This window comes from Hyla sarda, chromosome 4, assembly GCF_029499605.1.
Source record: "Hyla sarda isolate aHylSar1 chromosome 4, aHylSar1.hap1, whole genome shotgun sequence".
NCBI classification, from domain to species: domain Eukaryota; kingdom Metazoa; phylum Chordata; class Amphibia; order Anura; family Hylidae; genus Hyla; species Hyla sarda.
In genome coordinates, this window is record NC_079192.1 from 47,585,105 (window position 1) to 47,611,578 (window position 26,474).

The 26,474-nt window shown below is 45.1% G+C and overlaps 1 protein-coding gene across 2 annotated transcripts in view; it reads left to right on the forward strand.

The window, feature by feature from the left end:
• Positions 1-3,121: 3,121 nt before the first annotated feature.
• Positions 3,122-26,474, forward strand: part of MAP2K7 (mitogen-activated protein kinase kinase 7) — a 30,765-nt gene continuing 7,412 nt past the window's right edge. The window contains exons 1-8 of one of the 2 annotated variants that reach the window (XM_056570768.1): positions 3,129-3,279; positions 14,277-14,324; positions 14,758-14,896; positions 18,990-19,056; positions 21,536-21,649; positions 21,888-22,007; positions 24,985-25,092; positions 25,203-25,382. In XM_056570768.1, coding sequence (XP_056426743.1) covers positions 3,162-3,279; positions 14,277-14,324; positions 14,758-14,896; positions 18,990-19,056; positions 21,536-21,649; positions 21,888-22,007; positions 24,985-25,092; positions 25,203-25,382 — 894 coding nt within the window. In that variant the 5' untranslated portion in view covers positions 3,129-3,161. Of the gene's footprint in view, positions 3,280-14,276; positions 14,325-14,757; positions 14,897-18,989; positions 19,057-21,535; positions 21,650-21,887; positions 22,008-24,984; positions 25,093-25,202; positions 25,383-26,474 lie in introns of both variants that reach the window. The other variant, XM_056570769.1, reaches the window with a different exon arrangement.

The window sequence follows — 26,474 nt, forward strand, 5'->3', positions numbered from 1 at the left end:
GCCGGATCTACTGTCACGATGCCGGCTGGCAGGTAGTGGATCCTCTGTGCCAGAGAGGGATTGGCGTGGACCGTGCTAGTGGACCGGTTCTAAGCCACTACTGTCACGATGCCGGCTGGCAGGTAGTGGATCCTCTGTGCCAGAGAGGGATTGGCGTGGACCGTGCTAGTGGACCGGTTCTAAGCCACTACTGGTTTTCACCAGAGCCCGCCGCAAAGCGGGATGGTCTTGCTGCGGCGGTAGTGACCAGGTCGTATCCACTAGCAACGGCTCACCTCTCTGGCTGCTGAAGATAGGCGCGGTACAAGGGAGTAGGCAGAAGCAAGGTCGGACGTAGCAGAAGGTCGGGGCAGGCAGCAAGGATCGTAGTCAGGGGCAACGGCAGAAGGTCTGGAACACAGGCTAGGAACACACAAGGAACGCTTTCACTGGCACAATGGCAACAAGATCCGGCAAGGGAGTGCAGGGGAAGTGAGGTGATATAGGGAAGTGCACAGGTGAACACACTAATTGGAACCACTGCGCCAATCAGCGGCGCAGTGGCCCTTTAAATCGCAGAGACCCGGCGCGCGCGCGCCCTAGGGAGCGGGGCCGCGCGCGCCGGGACAGAACAGACGGGGAGCGAGTCAGGTACGGGAGCCGGGGTGCGCATCGCGAGCGGGCGCTACCCGCATCGCGAATCGCATCCCGGCTGGCAGCGGAATCGCAGCGCCCCGGGTCAGAGGATGTGACCGGAGCGCTGCAGCGGGGAGAGTGAAGCGAGCGCTCCGGGGAGGAGCGGGGACCCGGAGCGCTCGGCGTAACAGGTATATTGGGAAAATGATATCTTGTACTGGGAGTCCCTTTCCAAAGGCATGCTAGGGGCCCAGGAGAGAGAAAGGCAGTTAGTGGTTCCTAGGCAGTACAGGAAAGAGCTGCTGAGGTTGGCCCATGAGACCCCCCTGGCAGGACATTTGGGAGTGGCCTATGCGGTCATAGAGAAGGAATGTCTAGCTGTGGTCTGGGCTTTGCAAAAGTTACAGCCATACCTGTATGGCAGGGATTTTACTGTCATAACTGATCACAACCCTCTACATTGGTTGGACAGAGTGTCCGGTAATAATGGCACCTTGAAACAAATGCTAAAAACATTTGTAGAATCGGAGGGCAGAGACTGGGGAAAGTATTTACCCCATCTGTTATTTGCTTACAGGGAGGTACCCCGAGAGTCTACAGGTTTCTCGCCCTTTGAGTTATTGTATGGTCGCAAAGTGCGGGGACCCCTAGATTTTAGTTAGGGAAGAATGGGAAGGGGGGCTACATGCCCCTGAGACTTCTGTGATGGAGTATGTTCTGAGATTCAGGGACAGGATGCAGACATTGACTGGGCTGGTACAGGACAACCTCACAGCAGCACAGTCCAGGCAGAAGTACTGCTATGATCGCGTCAGGGAGAAATAGAGGAGTAATGGAGACAGATCTATTAGCCTGGAAAGGCAAGATCTCTCTGTCTCCATATTAAGGGGGAGGTGTCAGGCCCAAGGCCTGATTATTAAAATCCTATATGTGTATTATAAATGATATTTGTGTATAAACTAAGACATTTGTCAGGGGTCATTCAGACGGTGTATCCTTTGTTTTTTGTGTATTGCATTTTATTGGGGGTCTGGCTGTTTGTTTGTATCTCCTTTGAAGTCATGCACTATGGTCTCATCATATAATCAAAGAGATAAGGGGTCAGGAAGAGAGATGCCCCACCTGGTGGGATCAGAGAGGAGGGAGGGAATGGAATTTCCCTCCAAAGAAGCAGATAAGACTTAAAATGCTGGACTCAACTGTTGTTAAATGCTGTGCTACAAGCTGACAAGACCATCCTAAGAACAGCTGGAACTCACTCTCATGGACTGCTATATCATCATGCTGTAAGAACTTCATCTTTTGTTTTCTGAACTTGCCTTGCCAAACTGTTTTATGTTATACCTGTATGTCATTTGTTCCTGTATTTTTTTTTTAAATATATTTAGCACTGTGATACCTTTTATCAGATGAAATGTTTAATCAATCAGCTCTGGTCTTTGATCTCTAAATATAGGAGCTCACCTTTCTGAAGGCAGCTCTGGTGAAAACACGTTTATCTAAGGGTTAATTTGGTGATTTGCTGGGACTAGTAGTGGATACCCAGAGGTCTGGCGGCTTTAACCCTTGCACCATAACACTCTCTCTAATGTCTTGGCTGGACCGATAGGGTGTGATTGTGACAACTACACTATGCTAACTATGCTACACCTGTGTATAACTACACTAAGGCTTCTCTACGCTACACTGGTGTAAAACTATGCTAAAAAACTATGCTATGCTAACTACACTACACCTGTATAAAACTACACAAACACTACACTAACTACACTACATCTGTATAAAACTACGCTAATGCTACACTAACTACACTACACCTTTATAAAACTACACGAACACTACACTAACTACACTACATCTGTATAAAACTATGCTAACACTACACTAACTACACTACATCTGTATAAAACTACGCTAATGCTACACTACACTACACTGGTGTAAAACTACACTAACTACACTACATCTGTGTAAAACTGTGCTACCGTAACACTACACTAACTACACCTGTATAAAACTATGCTAATGCTACACTACACTACACTGGTGTAAAACTACACTAACACTACACTAACTACACTACATCTGTGTAAAACTGCGCTAACACTACACTACGCTATTTTATACCTGTGTAAAACTACAACTCCCATCCTGCCTGAACACCATTTAGATGTCTGATCATACTGGGAGTTGTACGCTAACTACGCTACAATCTAAGCTAGCTAAGCTACACTGATGTTAAACTACGCTAACCCTACGCTGGTTTCCCTCACTGCTACACTTGCCTGCTACACTGCGCTACCTACGCTAATTACGCACCAGGAGTCCGTAGTAAACTGCGCATGCGCTCTTAGTTTTCTACGAATCGTAGAAAACTTCACATCACCCCCCCCCCCCTCTTTATCCTCTCCTAGAGATGTCACAAGTCGTAGCCTGTCAAATCCCCTGCCGCGCATGCGCACAGCCGATCTGTCAGCCTCGCTCCCCCCTCCAACCCCGCGCCTGCGCATTGCGCTGTTTGTTTATTATTAGTGCGCGGAGGGAAGATGGCGGCGTCCTCCCTAGAACAGAAACTCTCTCGTCTGGAGGCGAAACTCAAGCAGGAAAACAGAGAAGCCAGGAGGAGAATCGAGCTGGAGATCAGCCCGCAGCGTCCCCGGCCTAGTAAGAAAAAAAAGATGGTGGATGAGGGGAGGGGGAGGATAGAGAGTGATGGGCCCGGAGGGATGGGGGAGGGGAGGCAGGAGCTGGGATCATCATATGGGGCTGTATACAGTGCTGCCCTGTGGGGTATACTGGCCTCCAGGTGTAACTGCTGCCAGGTGACATTGTGGTGCCACCAGGGGGCGATGTCCTGCAGGTTATGGGGCATATACACCCCAAGAGTGGGGACTGTGGGGTATACAGGTACAGATATATATATATATATACTATACCCCAAGAGTGGTGACTGTGAGGTATACAGGTACAGATATATATATACTATACCCCAAGAGTGGTGACTGTGAGGTATACAGGTACAGATATATATATACTATACCCCAAGAGTGGTGACTGTGAGGTATACAGGTACAGATATATATATACTATACCCCAAGAGTGGTGACTGTGAGGTATACAGGTACAGATATATATATACTATACCCCAAGAGTGGTGACTGTGAGGTATACAGGTACAGTCATTATATATACTATACCCCAAGAGTGGTGACTGTGAGGTATACAGGTACAGTCATTATATATACTATACCCCAAGAGTGGTGACTGTGGGGTATATACAGGTACAGTCATTATATATACTACACCCCAAGAGTGGGGACTGTGGGGTATACAGGTACAGTCATTATATATACTACACCCCAAGAGTGGGGACTGTGGGGTATATACAGGTACAGTCATTATATATACTACACCCCAAGAGTGGGGACTGTGAGGTATACAGGTACAGTCATTATATATACTATACCCCAAGAGTGGTGACTGGGGTATACAGGTACAGTCATTATATATACTACACCCCAAGAGTGGGGACTGTGGGGTATACAGGTACAGTCATTATATATACCCAAAGAGTGGGGACTGTGAGGTATATACAGGTACAGATATATATATATACTATACCCCAAGAGTGGTGACTGTGGGGTATATACAGGTACAGTCATATATATACTATATCCCAAGAGTGGTGACTGTGGGGTATATACAGGTACAATCATTATATATACTATACCCCAAGAGTGGTGACTGTGGGGTATACAGGTACAGATATATATATATACTATACCCCAAGAGTGGTGACTGTGAGGTATATACAGGTACAGTCATTATATATACTACACCCCAAGAGTGGTGACTGTGGGGTATATACAGGTACAGTCATAATATATACTATACCCCAAGAGTGGTGACTGTGAGGTATATACAGGTACAATCATTATATATACTACACCCCAAGAGTGGTGACTGTGAGGTATATACAGGTACAGTCATTATATATACTACACCCCAAGAGTGGTGACTGTGGGGTATATACAGGTACAGTCATTATATATACTATATCCCAAGAGTGGTGACTGTGGGGTATACAGGTACAGTCATTATATATACTACACCCCAAGTGTGGTGACTGTGGGGTATATACAGGTACAGTCATTATATATACTATACCCCAAGAGTGGTGACTGTGGGGTATATACAGGTACAGTCATTATATATACTATACCCCAAGAGTGGTGACTGTGGGGTATACAGGTACAGTCATTATATATACTACACCCCAAGTGTGGTGACTGTGGGGTATATACAGGTACAGTCATTATATATACTATACCCCAAGAGTGGGGACTGTGGGGTATATACAGGTACAGTCATTATATATACTATATCCCAAGAGTGGGGACTGTGGGGTATATACAGGTACAGTCATTATATATACTATACCCCAAGAGTGGTGACTGTGGGGTATATACAGGTACAGTCCTTATATACTATACCCCAAGAGTGGTGACTGTGAGGTATACAGGTACAGTCATTATATATACTATACCCCAAGAGTGGTGACTGTGAGGTATACAGGTACAGTCATTATATATACTACACCCCAAGAGTGGTGACTGTGAGGTATACAGGTACAGTCATTATATATACTACACCCCAAGAGTGGTGACTGTGGGGTATATACAGGTACAGTCATTATATATACTATACCCCAAGAGTGGTGACTGTGGGGTATACAGGTACAGTCATTATATATACTACACCCCAAGAGTGGTGACTGTGGGGTATATACAGGTACAGTCATTATATATACTACACCCCAAGAGTGGTGACTGTGAGGTATACAGGTACAGTCATTATATATACTATACCCCAAGAGTGGTGACTGTGAGGTATACAGGTACAGTCATTATATATACTATACCCCAAGAGTGGTGACTGTGGGGTATATACAGGTACAGTCATTATATATACTATACCCCAAGAGTGGTGACTGTGAGGTATATACAGGTACAGTCATTATATATACTATACCCCAAGAGTGGGGACTGTGGGGTATATACAGGTACAGTCATTATATATACTACACCCCAAGAGTGGGGACTGTGGGGTATATACAGGTACAGTCATTATATATACTACACCCCAAGAGTGGTGACTGTGGGGTATATACAGGTACAGTCATTATATATACTATACCCCAAGAGTGGTGACTGTGGGGTATATACAGGTACAGTCATTATATATACCCAAAGAGTGGTGACTGTGAGGTATACAGGTACAGTCATAATATATACTATACCCCAAGAGTGGTGACTGTGGGGTAATTACAGGTACAGTCATTATATATACTACACCCCAAGAGTGGGGACTGTGAGGTATATACAGGTACAGTCATTATATATACTACACCCCAAGAGTGGGGACTGTGAGGTATATACAGGTACAGTCATTATATATATACACCCCAAGAGTGGGGACTGTGGGGTATACAGGTACAGTCATTATATATATTACACCCCAAGAGTGGTGACTGTGAGGTATATACAGGTACAGTCATAATATATACTATACCCCAAGAGTGGTGACTGTGAGGTATATACAGGTACAGTCATTATATATACTATACCCCAAGAGTGGTGACTGTGGGGTATATACAGGTACAGTCCTTATATACTATACCCCAAGAGTGGTGACTGTGGGGTATATACAGGTACAGTCATATATATATATATACTATACCCCAAGAGTGGTGACTGTGAGGTATATACAGGTACAGTCATTATATATACTATACCCCAAGAGTGGTGACTGTGAGGTATATACAGGTACAGTCATTATATATACTACACCTCAAGAGTGGTGACTGTGGGGTATACAGGTACAGTCATTATATATACTATACCCCAAGAGTGGTGACTGTGAGGTATATACAGGTACAGTCATTATATATACTACACCCCAAGAGTGGTGACTGTGGGGTATATACAGGTACAGTCATTATATATACTATATCCCAAGAGTGGTGACTGTGGGGTATACAGGTACAGTCATTATATATACTATACCCCAAGAGTGGTGACTGTGGGGTATATACAGGTACAGTCATTATATATACTATACCCCAAGAGTGGTGACTGTGGGGTATACAGGTACAGTCATTATATATACTATACCCCAAGAGTGGTGACTGTGGGGTATACAGGTACAGTCATTATATATACTATACCCCAAGAGTGGTGACTGTGAGGTATACAGGTACAGTCATTATATATACTATACCCCAAGAGTGGTGACTGTGGGGTATACAGGTACAGTCATTATATATACTATACCCCAAGAGTGGTGACTGTGGGGTATATACAGGTACAGTCATTATATATACTATACCCCAAGAGTGGTGACTGTGGGGTATACAGGTACAGTCATTATATATACTACACCCCAAGAGTGGTGACTGTGGGGTATATACAGGTACAGTCATTATATATACTATACCCCAAGAGTGGTGACTGTGGGGTATATACAGGTACAGTCATTATATATACTATACCCCAAGAGTGGTGACTGTGGGGTATATACAGGTACAGTCATTATATATACTATACCCCAAGAGTGGTGACTGTGAGGTATATACAGGTACAGTCATTATATATACTATACCCCAAGAGTGGTGACTGTGGGGTATATACAGGTACAGTCATTATATATACTATACCCCAAGAGTGGTGACTGTGGGGTATATACAGGTACAGTCATTATATATACTATACCCCAAGAGTGGTGACTGTGGGGTATATACAGGTACAGTCATTATATATACTATACCCCAAGAGTGGTGACTGTGGGGTATACAGGTACAGTCATTATATATACTATACCCCAAGAGTGGTGACTGTGGGGTATATACAGGTACAGTCATTATATATACTATACCCCAAGAGTGGTGACTGTGAGGTATATACAGGTACAGTCATTATATATACTATACCCCAAGAGTGGTGACTGTGGGGTATATACAGGTACAGTCATTATATATACTATACCCCAAGAGTGGTGACTGTGGGGTATATACAGGTACAGTCATTATATATACTATACCCCAAGAGTGGTGACTGTGGGGTATATACAGGTACAGTCATTATATATACTATACCCCAAGAGTGGTGACTGTGGGGTATACAGGTACAGTCATTATATATACTACACCCCAAGAGTGGTGACTGTGGGGTATATACAGGTACAGTCATTATATATACTATACCCCAAGAGTGGTGACTGTGAGGTATACAGGTACAGTTATTATATACACTATACCCCAAGAGTGGTGACTGTGGGGTATACAGGTACAGTCCTTATATATACTACACCCCAAGAGTGGTGACTGTGGGGTATACAGGTACAGTCATTATATATACTATACCCCAAGAGTGGTGACTGTGAGGTATATACAGGTACAGTCATTATATATACTACACCCCAAGAGTGGTGACTGTGGGGTATACAGGTACAGTCATTATATATACTACACCCCAAGAGTGGGGACTGTGGGGTATACAGGTACAGTCATTATATATACTATACCCAAAGAGTGGTGACTGTGAGGTATATACAGGTACAGTCATTATATATACTATATCCCAAGAGTGGTGACTGTGGGGTATACAGGTACAGTCATTATATATACTATACCCCAAGAGTGGTGACTGTGAGGTATACAGGTACAGTCATTATATATACTATACCCCAATAGTGGTGACTGTGAGGTATACAGGTACAGTCATATATATACTATACCCCAAGAGTGGTGACTGTGAGGTATACAGGTACAGTCATTATATATACTATATCCCAAGAGTGGTGACTGTGAGGTATATACAGGTACAGTCATATATATACTATACCCCAAGAGTGGTGACTGTGAGGTATACAGGTACAGTCATTATATATACTACACCCCAAGAGTGGGGACTGTGGGGTATACAGGTACAGTCATTATATATACTATATCCCAAGAGTGGTGACTGTGGGGTATATACAGGTGCAGTCATTATATATACTATATCCCAAGAGTGGTGACTGTGGGGTATACAGGTACAATCATTATATATACTATACCCCAAGAGTGGTGACTGTGGGGTATATACAGGTACAGTCATTATATATACTATATCCCAAGAGTGGTGACTGTGGGGTATACAGGTACAGTCATTATATATACTATACCCCAAGAGTGGTGACTGTGGGGTATATACAGGTACAGTCATTATATATACTACACCCCAAGAGTGGTGACTGTGAGGTATATACAGGTACAGTCATTATATATACTACACCCCAAGAGTGGTGACTGTGGGGTATACGGGTACAGTCATTATATTCACTATAGAGCAGTGGTCTCCAACCTGCAGACCTCCAGATGTTGCAAATCTACAACTCCCAGCATGCCCGGACAGCCAACGGCATGCTGGGAGTTGTAGTTTTGCAACATCTGGAGGTCCGCAGGTTGGAGACCACTGCTATAGAGACTCGTGGGCAATACCGGCTAGTCTGCCTTATCTGTGCCATGGTCAGTGGGCAACCTACCCAAAGACCCCCATAGGCCATGGCAGTGACCCCAGAGCAGTGCTCCCCATCCTGCGCCTCACAGAACTATAACTTCAGCTGAAGGATGTCAGAGCATTATGGGAGTTGTAGTTTTGTGATCGACAAAGAGCCTTGGATTGAGAGTTGTAGTATTGGGAACCCAAGAGAGCTGCAGGATGGGAGTTGTAGTTTTGAGAATGGAGAGGCACATGATAGGAGTTGTAGTTTTGAGAATGACGGAGAGGCACATGATGGGAGTTGTAGTTTTGGGAATGACGGAGAGGCACAGGATGGGAGTTGTAGTTTTGGGAATGACGGAGAGGCACAGGATGGGAGTTGTAGTTTTCAGAATGACGGAGAGGCACAGGATGGGAGTTGTAGTTTTGAGAATGACGGAGAGGCACCGGATGGGAGTTGTAGTTTTGAGAATGACGGAGAGGCTCGTGGTGGGAGTTGTAGTTTTGTGAACGCCGGTGAGCTGCAGCAAGGGGCATACTGCCATAGAGGTGATAGGCAAATAACATTTAAAGGGGGTATTCCAGGAAAAAAACTTTATTTTTTTATTTTAGCTGGCTCCAGAAAGTCTTAATCCTTTCAATAATTATCAGCTGCTGAAGTTGAGTTGTTCTTTTCTGTCTGGCAACAGTGCTCTCTGCTGACATCTCTGCTTGTCTCGGGAACTGCACAGATTAGAAGAGGTTTGCTATGGGGATTTTCTTCTACTCTGGACAGTTCCCGAGACACGTGTCATCAGAGAGCACTTAGACAGAAAAGAACGACTCAACTTCAGCAGCTCATAAGTACTGGAAGGATTAAGATTTTTTTTTTTTACCCCTTAAGGACTAGGCGTTTTTCCATTTTCATTTTTTCTTTATCACCTTCTAAAAATCAAAACGCTTTCAATTTTGCACATAAAATTCCATATTATGGCTTATTTTTTGCGCCATCCAACTACTTTGCAGTGACATCAGTCATTTTGCCAAAAAATCCACGGCGAGACGGGAAAAAAATTAATTGTGCGACAAAATTGAAGAAAAAATGTCATTTTGTAACTTTTTGGGGCTTCCGTTTCTACGCAGTGAATTTTTCGGTAACAATGACACCTTTTCTTTATTCTGTAGGTCCATACGGTTAAAATGATACCCTACTTATATAGGTTGGATATTGTCGCACTTCTGGAAAAAATCATAACTACATGCAGGAAAATGTATACGTTAAAAATTCTCATCTTCTGACCCCTATGACGGGCCGGTATGAGGCTCATTTTTTGCGCCGTGATCTGAAGTTTTTATCGGTACCATTATTGTATTGATCGGACTTTTTGATCACATTTTATTCATTTTTTTTCAGGATATAAAGTGACCAAAAATACGCTATGTTGGACTTTGGAATTTTTTTGCGCGTACGCCATTGACTGTGCGGTTTAATTAACGATATATTTTTATAGTTCGGACATTTACGCTCGTGGCGATACCACATATGTTTATTTTTATTTATGGGAAAAGGGGGGTGATTCAAACTTTTATTAGGGAAGGGGTTAAATGACCTTTATTAACTTTTTTTCCCCCACTTTTTTCTTGCAGTGTTATAGCTCTCATAGGGACCTATAACACTGCACACACTGATCTTTTACACTGATCCCTGCAAAGCCATAGCTTTGCATGGATCAGCGTTCTAGGGGCTCAATTGCTCAAGCCTGTAGCTCAGGCTTGGAGCAATCAAACGACAATCGTACGCAACGGAGCAAGGTAAGGGCACCTCTGCTCGCGATTTTATCGCGATAGTCTCGATCACCCCGACTGAGCTACCGGGAAGCTTTTAGAAGCTTTTACTTTCGTTTTGGACGCGGCGATCAACTTTGATCGCCACATCTGAAGGGTTAATAGCACGCGGCACAGGGTCCTGGCTATCATTAACAGCCGGGACCGAGCCGGGATGATGTGGGGTCACGGCGTGACCATGTTTTAAACACCTGGACAAGGCGCAGGGCGTACAGGTACGCCCTGCGTCCTTAAGAGGTTAATAGAAGTCAATTACAAATCTGTTTAACTTTCTTGAGCCAGTTGAGATAAAAAAATATATATATTTACCGTATTTTTCGCCCTATAGGACGCACCGGCGTATAAGACGCACTCAATTTATAGGTGCAAAATCTAAAAAATAAAGATTTTGAACCCAATAGTGGTCTTAAATCTGCGGACCTCCAGATGTTGCAAAACTACAACTCCCAGCATGCCCGGACAGCCGTTGGCTGTCCGGGCATGCTGGAAGTTGTAGTTTTGCAACATCTGGAGGTCCGCAGATGGAAGACCACTGCATAGGAGGTAATACTCACGTGTCCCCGCCGCTCCGGACCCGTCACCGCTGCCCTGGATGTCGCTCCATCGCTGTCGCCGTGTCCCCGTCGCTCCGGAACGTCTCTGCTGCCGGCCGGGTATCCTCGTTCTTAGTCGCCGCCATCACGTCGTTACGCACGCCGACGCACATACGCGACGATGTGATGACGAGGAAGGAGAGCGCCGGCCATACAGGGGATCCCTGAAAGGAGAAGACACCGAGGAGGCAGGTAAGGTCCCTCCCGGTGTCCTGTAAGCACTAACCCGGCAATTCAGTCGGGCTGTTCGGGACCGCCGCGGTGAAATCATGGTGGTCCCGAACAGCCCGACTGAACAGCCGGGTTAGTGTCACTTTCCCTTCAGACGTGGCGGTCAGCTTTGATCGCCGCGTCTGAAGGGTTAATACAGGGCATCGCCGCGATCGGTGATGTCCATTATTAGCCGCGGGTCCCGGCCGTTTATGGCCGCAGGGACCGCCGCGATAGGGGTGCATTCGCCGAATAGGACGCACCGACTTTTCCCCCCCAGTTTTGGGGAAGAAAAAGTGCGTCTTATATGGCAAAAAATACGGTATATATTTTTTCCTGGATAACCCCTTTAAGTAGGCCTTCCATCTTGCCCTAAAGATTGCTGGTGGATAGTTTGTATACCCCCCATACACAAGATGGTCGACCTGTTGAGACGTGTATGGGAACCCTACATAGAAACAAAACTTTTGGGGCCTCCTCCAGCCCACGATACGTAGATGTCAAATATAGGTAATCTTCCTTTTAGGGATATTATTGGATCCAACAGTGAGTTTACATATGGTCAGGTCTCATTCTGGAGAAACACACTATTAAAGGGGTACTTCCCTGGAAAACTTTTTTTTTTTATTTATTTTTTTTAAATCAACGGGTGCCAGAAAGTTAAACAGATTTGTAAATTACTTCTATTTAAAAAAATCTTAATCCTTCCAGTACTTATCAGCTGCGGTATGCTCCACAGGAAGTTCATTTCTTTTTGAATTTCTTTTCTGTCTGACCACAGTGCTCTCTGCTGACACCTCTGTCCATTTTTAGGAACTGTCCAGAGCAGGAGAGGTTTGCTATGGGGATTGGCTCCTACTCTGGACAGTTCCTAAAATGGACAGAGGTGTCAGCAGAGAGTACTGTGATCAGGCAGAAAGGAAATTCAAAATGGAAAAATAACTTCCTGTGGAGCATATAACAACTCATAAGTACTGGAAGGATTAAGATTTTTTTTAATAGAAGTAATTTACAAATCTGTTTAACTTTCTGGCACCCGTTGATTTTGATTTAAAAATAAAGGGGTACTCCTGTAGAAAACTTTTTTTTTTTTTAATCCACTGATGCCAGAAAGTTAAACAGATTTGTAAATCACTTCTATTAAACAATCTTAATCCTTCCAATACATTTTATGGGCTGTATACTACAGAGGAAATGCTTTTCTTTTTAGATTTCTCTGATGTCATGACCACAGTGCTCTCTGCTGTCCATTTTAGGAACTGTCCAGAGCAGCATATGTTTGCTATGGGGATTTTCTTCTTCTCTGGACAGTTCCTAAAATAGACAGCAGAGGTCAGTAGAGAGCACTGTGGTCGTGACATCAGAGAAATCCTAAAAGGAAAATCATTTCCTCTGTAGTATACAGCCGCTAAAAAGTACTGGAAGGATTAAGATTTTTTTAATAGAAGTAATTTACAAATCTGTTTAACTTTCTGACACCAGTTGATTAAGAAATAAGTTTTCCAGGAAAGTACCCCTTTAATAGTGGGTTTCTCCAGAATGAGACCTGACCATATGTAAACTCACTGTTGGATCCAATAATATCCTACAAGGAAGATTATCTATATTTGACAAGAACATCTACGTATGGTGGGCTGGAGGAGACCCCAAAGATTTTGTTTCTATTTAGGGTTCCCATGTTTTCCAGGGGAGTATCCCAAGTATTAATCTTTTGACCCCTTTAGCATTTAGCGGGGTTGGTGGTTATTGGCTCGGTGCATTCACAGGCTCATTGTTTTTGCGGGTTTTCCGCTGCGTATTTGAAAGGGGGCGGGCTCTTCTTGGCTATCCGCATCAGATTTTCCACAAAGGAATTTACGCTGCGGAAAATCCGCCGCAAGCCCCATTGAAGTCAGTAGGGACTGCGGCGGATTTTCCGCCGCGTAAATTCCGCCGCGGACAATCTGCTATGGAAAGCAGAGAAGAGCCCGCCCCCTTTCAAATACGCTGCGGAAAACCTGCAAAAACAAAGAGCGTGTGAACGCACCCTCAAGGTTTCTGGGAGAAGTAGGTGGGGGTCTTGCTTGATCGTGAAAGGTGAATGGAGCTGGAGATCTTGTACCGTTATTAGGGAGACCCTCAGTAGTCTATACTGCAGTGGTCTCAAACTGTGGGCCCTCTAGATGTTGCAAAACTTCAACTCCCAGCATGCCCGGACAGCCAACGGCTGTCTGGGCATGCTGGGAGTTGAAGTTTTGCAACATCTGGAGGGCCACAGTTTGAGACCACTGGCATTTGTAGGGGAAGTGATGTGATTCCTCATACATCGTCTTCTTGCCATCCAGTCTGTCTTCTTACGTTCCTCATTCTCATACGATGTGTTCCCCTCTGTTCACACCCGACCCTACTGTTCTGTCCCCCTCTTCCCATTGTCTCCTTTTATCTCCTAGGTTGCTCTGTATTTTTTGTTGATTTTATTTTTTTGTTTTTTTCCCCCCTATTTTTTTCCCCCCAGTTATTCTCATCACTCTAAGCCCCACGCCCGCTCCATCCCAGAGAGCAGGTACCGGATCGTCCTTCTCCGCTCTTCACTTGCTCCAGGCCCAGCTAACCTCCTCCTCCTCCTCCTCCTTATATGTCACTCTTTAACATGCACCCACTGCTTTTTTTGTTGTTGTTTCTTTGTTCTGACCCTTTTGTACACACGTCCCCTCCGCTGCTCCGGCTTGGCATTGCTCTACCCACCTGTCTTTGTGCATGGGAGGGGGAATGTTGCATGCAGTGTGGACACAGCATGTAGGCTTTGTATGGAGCATGAGCTCAGAAGAACCTAACAGAGGCCGAGAGGGAACAAGTTAAAGGGCGATAAGATTAATATGGGGGTACATTGCATGGGGTGTGGGGATAGTGGGGGACACTGCTCAGTGCTTATCTCTGTTGGCCATGCTTTCTCCCTCTTCTACATACCACCCTCTACCCCTTTTTTTTTTGTGCAGCCTTACAGCTTCCTCTAGCCAATGATGGACACACCCGTCCTGACAACCCCACGCACCATCACACTTCATTGCCGGCCCGACCACGGCACATGCTGAGCCTACCGCAAAACAACTACCTGACACAGCGGAGCTTGGAGAGGTAAGTGTGTATTCTGTGTTTTAGAAATGGTAAAAGGGGTACTCCGGTGGCAGAAAGTTAAACAGATTTGTAAATTACTTCTATTAATATTTTTTTTTTTACCCTTCCAGTACTTATTAGAAGCTGTATGCTACAGAGGAAATTCTTTTCTTTTTGAAAAAATTTGTTTTTCTTGTCCACAGAGCTCTCTGCTAACACTTATTGCCCGTATCAGGAACTGTCCAGAGCAGGAGAAAATCCCCATAGGAACTGTCCACAGCGCTATAGGTTTGCTATGGGGATTTTCTCCTGCTCTGGACAGTTCCTGATACGGGCTTCAGGTGTCGGCAGAGAGCACTGTGGAAAGAAAAAAAAAAAAAAAAAAAAGATCCAAAAAGAAAGCAATTTCCTCTGTTGTATACAGCTGCTAATAAGTACTGGAAGGGTAAGGATTTTTTTTTTATAGAATAGAAATTCTTTTATTTTTTGGAACACGGTGCTCTCTGCTGACATCACGAGCACAGTGCTCTCTGCTGACATCTCTGTCCATTTTAAGAACTGTCCAGAGTAGGAGAAAATCCCCATAGCAAACCTATCCTGCTCCTGACAGTTCCTAAAATGGACAGAGAGGTCGGCAGAGAGCACTGTGGTCATGATAACTTTGGTAATGAATGGTATTGGAGACACCCTTTACCTCAACCTCACAATCTTTCCGCCTTCTCTGGTGGAAGACCTGGTCGGTAACATTATGGGAGATTCCCTTCAATCCTTTTGCTGCCAGGGTTTTTCACAATTTTTAACACACTCATAAATGGCAAAATAAAAGTTGTATACATCCCAAGTACACTTCTATTAGTATTTGTCTATTGTCTCTTAGCACTTAACATGAAATAGGCACCTTCATGCAATTTTTTTAAACATATTTATTAATAGAGATGAGCGAACTTACAGTAAATTTGATTCGTCATGAACTTCTCGGCTCGGCAGTTAATGACTTTTCCTGCATAAATTAGTTCAGCCTTCCGGTGCTCCGGTGGGCTGGAAAAGGTGGATACAGTCCTAGGAAAGAGTCTCCTAGGACTGTATCCACCTTTTCCAGCCCACGGGAGCACCTGAAAGCTGAACTAATTTATGCAGGAAAAGTCATCAACTGCCGAGCCGAGAAGTTCGTGACGAATCGAATTTACTGTAAGTTCGCTCATCTCGATTTATTAACTTTAAACATAATTTATCATGTAACAGGTACATAAATGAGTCGCATACTTTAGATGGGCATACGTTAGACCAGTGTTTCCGAACCAGGGTGCCTCCAGCTGTTGCAAAACTACAACTCCCAGCATGTCCAGACAGGGTTTGGCTGTCTGGGTATGCTGGGAGTTGTAGTTTTGCAACAGCTGAAGGCACCCTGGTTGGGAAACACTGCTTTAGACGGGCATGGTTTAGACGGGCATGGTTTAGACGGGCATGGTTTAGACGGGCACACTTTAGAACAGTGTTTCCTAACCAGAATGCCTCCAGTTGTTGCAAAACTATAACTCCCAGCATGCACTGACAGACCATGCATGCTGGGAGTTGTAGTTGTGCAACAGCTGGAGGTGCCCTGGTTGGGAAACCTTGCTTTAGATGGGCATGCTTTAGAACAGGGTTTCTCAACCAGGATGCCTCCAGCTGTTGCAAAACTACAACTCCCAGCATGCACTGACAGACCATGCATGCTGGGAGTTGTAGTTTTTCAACAGCTGGAGGCACCCTGGTTGGGAAACACTACTTTAGACAGGCATCACATTACGATTTGTGCCTCCCAAGCACAATACATTGGAAAAATGTCAAAATGACATGCCAACATAACAATGCTCGTACCAGCACGTGCAGCAAACTGTAATGTGCGTCACCATGTAATTTCATAACACACTGTTATCTGTAAATAAGCGTAAGCATATAAAATCTCATATTTGTAGTAAAATATTCAAGCCAAGCATTGTCCTAGACCAGTGTTTCCTAACCATTGTGCTTCTAACTGTTGCAAAACTGCAACTCCCAGCATGCCCGGACAGCCTTCGGCTGTCCGGGCATGCTGGGAGTTGTAGTTTGCAACAGTTGGAGGCACCCTGGTTGGGAAACGCTGATATAAGTAAATCACTGGGAACATTGTAAATGACAGCTAACCAATCCCCATTTCTTACACACTCCCTACAACTGACCACTAGGTGGCAATATGGCATCCCGTTCTGTCATCTAGGTATGCTGGGACTTTTAGTTTTATAGCTGGATGCACACTAGTTGGGAAACCTTTTTCCTAGACTTCTCCTAAAGATAAAAGTTCAATAAGTGCAGAGTTCATATGCGGATGTGTATGGATCTTAAAGGGGTTGTCCAGGAAAAAACTTTTTTTTTATATATATATAGGTAGATATGTAGATATGTAGATATGTAGATATGTATATATATATATAGACCCGACCTACGATGGCCCCGACATACCATCGTTTCAACATACGGATTTTAGAAGGCGAGGAGGAAAAAACAAAAACTCAAAAATAAAATTGACCTGGTCCTTAAGGGGTTCATTTCGCCTTGGGTGGCCCTGCAGGGAAGTTGAACATTTCTCGTCCGGTTCCCCAGAGATAGCAGTTTAGAGCAAGAAGACACTTTGTGATCAGCTTATTGGTAAGGGAGGCCTCTTATAAGTGTCATTTGGCTTATTTTGTATCTAGTCCAGTCAGTCCGCTGTGAACAGGCTGATCCCCCCACATTGATATTCGGCTTATATTGCCTTGATATACTGGAGACCATTGGGACAAATCCTCTTATCTCTAACCAGTACTCCTACCTGGATGACAAAAAATGATGCCATGTTGCCACCTAGTGGTCATTTGTAAGCATTGTGTAAGTGATGAGGTTTGCTTAGCTGTTGCTTATTTTCCCAATATTTTACTTTATTTCAGTGTTTCCCAAATAGGGTGCCTCCAGCTGTTGCAAAACTACAACTCCCAGCCATAGGCTGTCTGGGCATGCTGGGAATTGTAGTTTTGCAACAGCTGGAGGCACCCTGGTTGGAAAATGCTGCCTTCTGTCATAGTTCCCTGTGTTTAAAGGAGATCTGCAGCCCTAGACACTAGCGCATTAGCTGCGGCAATGCCGGGTCCCATATGGGAAATAGCAGGGGGTACCAGCGGTCGGACCCCCGCGATCAGACACTTATCCCCTATCCTGCGGATTGGGGATAAGTGTCTAAGACTGCAGTACTGCTTTTTAAAGGGGTATTTTGGTGATTTTATATTTATATATAAATATATATATATATATATATATATATATATATATATAATTTTTTTTTTTTCACCAAAATACCCCTTTAAAAAGGAGTTCTGCAGTCTTAGACACATATAGATAGATATATATATCTAATTTTTTTAATTTTTTTTTTAAATCAACTGGTGCCAGAAAGTTAAACAGATTTGTAAATGACTTCTATTAAAAAAATCTTTACCCTTCCAGTACTTAATAGCAGCTGTATGCAACAGAGGAAATTGTTTTCTTTTTGAATTTCTTGTTTTCTTTCTCTTTTTTTTTTTTTTTTTTTCTTGTCCACAGTGCTCTCTGCTGACACCTGATGCCCTTATCAGGAACTGTCCAGAGCAGCAGAGGTTTGCTATGGGGATTTTCTCCTGCTCTGGACAGTTCCTGATACTGGCATTAGGTGTTAGCAGAGAGCTCTGTGGACAAGAAAAAAAACGTATTCAAAAAGAAAAGAATTTCCTCTGTAGCATACAGCAGCTAATAAGTACTGGAAGGGTAAAACTTTTTTTTAGAGAAGTAATTTACAAATCTGTTAAACTTTCTGGCACCAGTTAATTAAAAAAATACAAAATTTAAAAAAGTTTTCCACCGGCGTACCCCTTTAAAATATATCAGAGCAAAGAGTGACATCTTCCTGGGATATGTTGGACGCTCATTATTTCTTCACTGTATACTCCCACTATTTGCCATCTGCTGCTTGGTACTAGAGTCCCCCACAATCCTGATCTCCAAGAAACACAGCTAGATCGTTCCTTCTGTATCCTTACGGCATCTGACATGCGCTTATTTTTCAGTTTTTTGTATTTTTTTCCAGCACGGAAATTGACCAGAAGCTGCAAGAAATATACAAGCAGACTGGGTTCCTAGCGATCGATGGGCAGGTGAGACCTAGAACTGTATAGACTATCGGACAAAAGTATGGTGCCCCAGGGTAATCAAGGTTCTTCATTCAGTCCCAGTGAAAAGAAATCACAAAGTGGTTGTCCAAAAACAGAACCCCGCCTGTCCTCAGGTTGTATGTTGTATCACAACTTAACAACAAATGGGAGATAACCCCGAAGGTGTACCCTCAACTAGAACCCCCCCCCCCCAAATAAAAGTGTTAAAATATAACCTTTATTGTATACTAAAGATAAAACTGAAGATTTACTATTCTAGTAATTCACCTTGCCACCACTAGGTGTCAGTATCACACAAGAGTTGATTAAAAACACAGCTTGTCATGCACTGATAACTATTAGATGTTCAGAATTGCCAAGATACGGTGTGCCACTTTGTCTCATGGGCCGCTCGAATGGCTGCCTAATAATAGAGCTAAGGCTGACCCAAAATGCTGCTGGTTCAAATATCAAAAGTCCTGACGACGTTTCGCTGGAGAACCAGCTTCATCAGAGGTATTACAACTTGGCTCCTATCACTTCAGTGGAACTGAGCTGCAACATAGAATGGAGTCTCCTAAAGGCTCCTGTAGGTGTCCGAATACTTTTTACTCTTTTATATATACATGGCACATGTGTAATACTATACATTTGTGGAAGCATAGTATATAGACAAGGTGTCACTATCTTTTCATTAAAGGGGTATTGTGATGTCAAGAGGGGAAAAAAAAAGGAAAATGGCATTGCTTACCTTTCTGCCCCAGTTCTGAAACCTAGCAAAAAATCCAATTTATTTTGGGGATCTTGGTTCTGTGCTTCCTGGGTGAGCAGTTCCTCAGTACAATTACCAGAATGCATTGCTTTCCCTCAGCTCTCCATCCCAACCCCCCCGCACGCATGCACACACACACACACACACACACACACACACACACAGCACTCCTGTCAGTTCCCCCACTCAGATCTGTGACACATCTCCTTTCACAGCAGACCCATGCACAGTAAGGTTACAGCACCTTCTGCATTCATTCCCTGTCTGCTCCTCCTTCATTGTTTATCACAAGGCACCATGCAGTAACCACACTCATTCTCCCTAAATGTCCAAATAAGATATATGTAGCTATAGGGGCTGGTCAGAGGTGATGACAGTCACTCAAGGGGGCAGGGTTCAGAAACAAGACCCAGTCACACTTCCAGAGGCAGAGAGGATGATATGTTGTCTTGGGAGAGAGGAGCCAGGAGCTGCTGAGATAACATCACCGTGAGAATGAGAGGACTACACAACTTACTGTCAGGGGGGGAGTCATGCAGAAACTTGCTAAGCCCAGTACGATTTGTTGATAACACTATATTAGTAAATTTGTTCAATATTTGGTGTGGTCACCCACAGCATTTTCCAGTTAGATCAGATGATGTTGCTGGGATCTCTGGTAGCCAGTCCTCTGCTCACAGATCAGGTGCCCGGTGTGTGAGACTGCTGAGGCACTGCTTAGTGGGCTCAATATGATTGACAGGTGACCCCAGGTAGGGCTGGGCGGTATGGCCAAATATGTGTATTGCGGTATTTTTGTAATTTATGACGGTTCTACGGGATAGAACAGTATACTCCGGGTACTACTCACGTCACCCGCAAGCGCTGCCTCTTCGTCCTCCTGTTTGTTGCGGCCGCTGGCGCTGACACTCTATACTGTATCCTATGCCCGGGCTGCAAAAGGTAAAAAAAACAAAAAAAAAAAATAACGCGTGTTCCTATGTCGGCCTTACGCTCTTCCTGGAGACGTGAAAGTCGGGGAGCCATCAGCCTATCACCGGCTGCAGCGTTGTTCCGCCTCGGCCAATGATAGGCTGAGCCCACTGTCATGTAAGAAGCCGGCTCCTTCCATGACAGTGGGCTCAACCTATCACCGGCCGAGGCGGAACATCGCTGCGGCCAGTGATAGGCTGACGGCTCTCCGATGTTCCATTCACTAGGAAGCTGGTCCGGACTGACGGGGAAGGTGAGAGTTTATTTTGTTTACCTTTTGCAGCCTTGGCATAGGGATACAGTATAGAGCAGTGGTCTTCAACCTGCGGACCTCCAGATGTTGCAAAACTGCAACTCTCAGCATGCCCGGACAGCCAACGGCTGTCCGGGCATGCTGGGAGTTGTAGTTTTGCAACATCTGGTGGTTGAAGACCACTGGTATAGAGTGTCGGCACCAGCGGCCGCAACAAACAGGAGGACAAGGAGGGCAGCGCTGACATATGTGAGTAGTACCCCGATGGGGACAACGCAGTGCTGGGCTAATAATCGGGGGGGCAGAACAGCGCTCGGGGGTCACATATTTCATTCATTCCCGAGGGGGAGGGGCCAAACCGGTATAGCGGTATGGGGAAAAATTCATATCGTGCAGAAAAAAATTTCGGTATTTGCTATGAACAGGTATACCGCCCAGCATGGCAGAGCTGGGTGATATTAACCTCTGCTATTCCTTACACCTAGAAATACCAGGCGGATATAAATGACTTGGAGAACTTGGGGGAGATCGGCAGTGGGACTTGCGGACAAGTGTGGAAGATGAGATTTAAGAAGACGGGGCACGTCATTGCGGTGAAGGTAAGTGATGGATGGATATCTGATGCACGGAGCGTTCTTCTTTCCAGTGTTCCCATAAATCAGTCACATGGGTCATACAGCTGTCTGGTCACTGAGGCCCCCTATATCTGTGTACATTGCATCCTGACCCTTAACCAGGGTAAGTTGTGGGGAGTCAGAGCTACTAGAGGGCAATAGGTGACGTCATTTAATCTGTTGACATTATTTCACCTACTGAATACCTGGTTTTGTTTTGCAGCAAATGCGTCGTTCTGGTAACAAGGAAGAGAATAAAAGGATCTTGATGGACTTGGATGTTGTCCTGAAGAGCCATGACTGTCCCTACATCGTCCAGTGTTATGGCACTTTTATAACAAATGTAAGTGTATCGCTATATCAACAGCTTTTGTGTCATTTATAGTCCTGCTATTGTTCCCATACAGTGCATGGCATTACACCTAGCTGTAAGGTTAGTGACCAGTGAGCTTGTGCTTATAGCAGTGTTACCTAACCAGGGTGCCTCCTGCTGTTTCAAAAGCTGTCCGCATATGCTGGGAGTTGTAGTTTTGCAACAGCTGGAGGCACCCTGGTTGAGAAACACTGGCTTTTAAACATCAGCCAGTGTTGTAAAGACCATATTAACCATTTCCTGTGATTATTTTTTGCCAACAGTGGAGTAGTGTATTGTGTTGCACGGACATGGATGCTATGGGCAATCTGTATGGTGAACATAGTCTTATGGGCCTCCTTTGGGCTGTATTCACACCAACTTAAAGGGGTACTCTGGCGCTTAGACATCTTATCCCCTATCCAAAGGATAGGGGATAAGATGCATGATCGTGAGGGTCCCGCCGCTGGGGACCCCTGTGATCTTGCACGCGGCACCCCAGTTAAAATCAATCTCCTGAGCATGTTCGCTCCGGGTCTGATTACCGACGACCACAGGGCCGCCCCCGTGTGACGCCACGCCTCCGCCCCCGTGTGACGCCACGCCTCCGCCCCCGTGTGACGCCACGCCTCCGCCCCCGTGTGACGCCACGCCTCCGCCCCCGTGTGACGCCACGCCTCCGCCCCCGTGTGACGTCACGCCTCCGCCCCCGTGTGACGTCACGCCTCCGCCCCCGTGTGACGTCACGCCTCCGCCCCCGTGTGACGTCACGCCTCCGCCCCCGTGTGACGTCACGCCTCCGCCCCCGTGTGACGTCACGCCTCCGCCCCTTAATGCCAACCTGTGGGAGGGGGCGTGACAGCTGCGGGACCCCTGCGATCAGTCATCTTATCCCCTATCCTTTGGAGAGGGGATAAAATATCTAAGCACCAGAGTACCCTTTATTACAGATGCATTTTTGTCTGTATCCCGACCTTAAGCTCTGGCCCAATCATGGGTGTGATGACAGCTGTCTGTTTGGATTATCAGACCCACGGTCATGCTAGGCCACAATATGGATGCAATTATGTGTCTCTATTACAATACAGTGAAATAGTGCTGAAGAATAGGAGGGAGTTAAAGCCACAGAGGGTATACATTGGCCTGGATTTATGGGTATCTGATATCTGCTTTTGTTTCTCAAAATTAGCAGTGATTGGTTGCTATCTGTCTAAGACTAAAATCAGAGACATTGAGGGAACCAGGCCAGTGCGTTTAAAATTTTTGGGACCTCTTAACCCCTGAAGGATATCAGGTGTACATGCATGCCCTTGTGCTGCTCCTATTCTGTAAAGCTATGAGCACCCAGGACCCACTGCTAATGCCCGGCATCACTGATCAGGCCAGGAAAAATCTGACTCCAGTAGCCCAGAGGAGCTGATCTTGTCACTTGGTGCAAAATCCCTGAGAGGACAGCGGGAGGGCTCTTACCTCCATCCTTGCTTTTTTTATTTTTTATTTTTATCAACTGGTGCCAGAAAGTTACAAAGATTTGTAAATTACTTCTATTAAAAAATCTTTACCCTTCCAGTACTTTTTAAGGGCTGTATACTAAAGAGAAATGAAAAAAAGAAATGCATTTCCTCTGTCATGACCACAGTGCTCTCTGCTGACCTCTGCTGTCCATTTTGGGAACTGTCCAGAGCAGCATATGTTTGCTATGGGGATTTTCTTCTACTCTGGACAGTTCCTAAAATAGATGACAGAGGTCAGCAGAGAGCACTGTGGTCATGACATCAGAGAAATCTAAAAAGTAAAGCATTTCCTCTGTAGTATATAGCCCCTAAAAAGTACTGGAAGGATTAAGATTTTTTAATTTCAGTAATTTTACACATCTGTTTAACTTTCTGGCACCAGTTGATTTAAAAAAAAAAAAAAAAAAAAAAAAAAAAAAATATTTCCAGGGGAGTACCCCTTTAAGACTACCCTTTTGATAAACTGCAGCAGGTGTTCAAATCTTTGCATTAAAGGACAACTGCAGCGCAATATACACTTATCCCCTATCTACAAGATAGGGGATAAGTGTTTGATTGCGGGGGTCCAACCGCTGGGACCCCCTCGATCTCCCTAACAGGGCGCCGCCATTTGCGCTCATTGTGACGTAGCGTCGACCTAGAGGTCGACGGTGACGCCCTGTCTCCTCCCCGTCCCCATACAGTTCTATGGGGGAGCCCGGGAGGCACGAACGCTGCCCCCCCGCCTCTCCCATAGAAATGTATGGAGGAGGCGTGCCGGCTGCAACGTCATGCTGCGGCTGGCATGCCCCCTGCACGGGACAGCTGCGGCCCCGTACAGGAGATCACAGGGGGTCCCAGCGGTTGGACCCCCCGCGATCAAACACTTATCCCCTATCCTGTGGATAGGAGATAAGTGTTAATCACGCTGCAGATGTCCTTTAAGGATCTTCTATCTATATTAACTGGCTCCAGAAAGTTAAACAGATTTGTAAATTGCTTCTATTAAAAAATCTTAATCCTTTCAGTACTTATGAGCTTCTGAAGTTAAGGTTGTTCTTTTCTGTGTAAGTGCTCTCTGATGACACCTGTCTCTGGAAACGCCCAGTTTAGAAGAGGTTTGCTAAGGGGATTTGCTTCTAAACTGGGCGTTTCCCCAGACAGGTGTCATCAGAGAGCACTTACACAGAAAAGAACAACCTTAACTTCAGAAGCTCATAAGTACTGAAAGGATTAAGATTTTTTTAATAGAAGTAATTTACAAATCTTTTTAACTTTTTGGAGCCAGTTGATATATAAAAAAAACATTTTTTTTCCTGGATAACCCCTTTAATCTGCTCAGTCATTGGAGCAGAAGAACAAAACAAAGCTTGATGCTACCGGCAGCTGTGAACCCGGCCATAAACATATGTATGAAACAAGAATTCGGCTGTACTTCTACCAATTGTAACTCTGTTGCTGGGCCGCCTCCACAGACAGATGTATTCATAGCCATGGAGCTGATGGGGACATGTGCCGAAAAACTGAAGAAGAGGATCCAGGGCCCCATTCCAGAGAGCATCCTGGGAAAGATGACTGTAGCGGTGAGTGTTGATCTGACAGAACATAACCTATGAGAGGTTTTGGTGCAGAATAAAACAAAGGACTTGCCAGCATGTTGTATCAGCTAGTTCTTCCCATTTTATTCTTACAGATAGTGAACGCGTTGTATTATCTAAAGGAGAAGCATGGCGTCATACACCGGGATGTCAAGCCTTCCAATATATTGCTAGATGCCAGCGGACAGATTAAGCTTTGTGACTTTGGCATAAGTGGCCGCCTTGTGGACTCTAAGGCCAAAACCAGAAGTGCGGGTTGTGCTGCTTACATGGCGGTGAGAGAACTATTGAGGATGTAATGTGGGGGAGGGGTGGTCTTTTTTAATTTATTATTTTTTTTTTTCTCTTTACGTGGACAAACCTTTTGTCATAAAACATTGAGCTGATGATCAGGTGTCTGAGCATCAACCATTATACATGATATGGAGTAGTCTCCCAGATTGACAGCAAATCATTGTAGTGGCTGTATTGGTGGCGTTGCTAGAAGGGTGCGGACCACATCGGGAGACACCCTCTAGTGGGGTGACACCCTGACTCCAGTGCTTCCGTCCCATCCATGTCACACACTGTGCAACTGCAGTCTGGGACCCAGCAGTTGCACAGTGAGTAACACTAAGCAGCTAAATACAGACTGGATGTGCACAGCGACATTTACATGAACTTCTATGCTGTGCACCTCCAGTCAGAGAGGTCAGAGAGGAGGGGGGCAATCTGGAGAGGTCAAAGGCTATCTAATCCAGGAATCTGCCTGTGCCATTTGTCCAGTGCCCTCCTCTTCTTAATCACCTCAGCTGCGGACCCCCCCTTCACAAATGTTCCTGAATGGAAGGAGTTACATATGTATGGAGACTACATGAGGTTAGTGTATTACAGTGGTATTCAAACAATGGATCTCCTGCTGTTGCAGACTACAACCCCCAGCATGCCTGAACAGCCTTTGGCTCTCCAGGCATGCTGTAAGTTGTAGTTTTGCAGAAGGTCCATAGTTTGGAGACCACTGGTGTATTGTATAAGAATGTGTTGGCCTCTTAAAGGGGTTGTGCGCTGCCTTTCAGAGCTCCGCTCGCAGCATCCGGAAGATAATTACTCCGAGCGCTGTGTGCGGGCTTCCGTGTTCGCGGCTGCCCCCTCGTGACGTCACGCCCGCCCCCTCGTGATGTCACGCCCACCCCCTCAACGAAAGTCTATGGGAAGGGGGCGTGACCGCTGTCACGCCCCCTTCCCATAGACTTTGGTTGAGGGGGCGAGCGTGACGTCACGAGGGGGCGGCCGTGAACACGGAAGCCCCCACACAGCGTTCGGAGTAATGAACTTCCGGACGCTGCGAGCGGAGCTCTGAAAGGCAGCGCACAACCCCTTTTAATCCC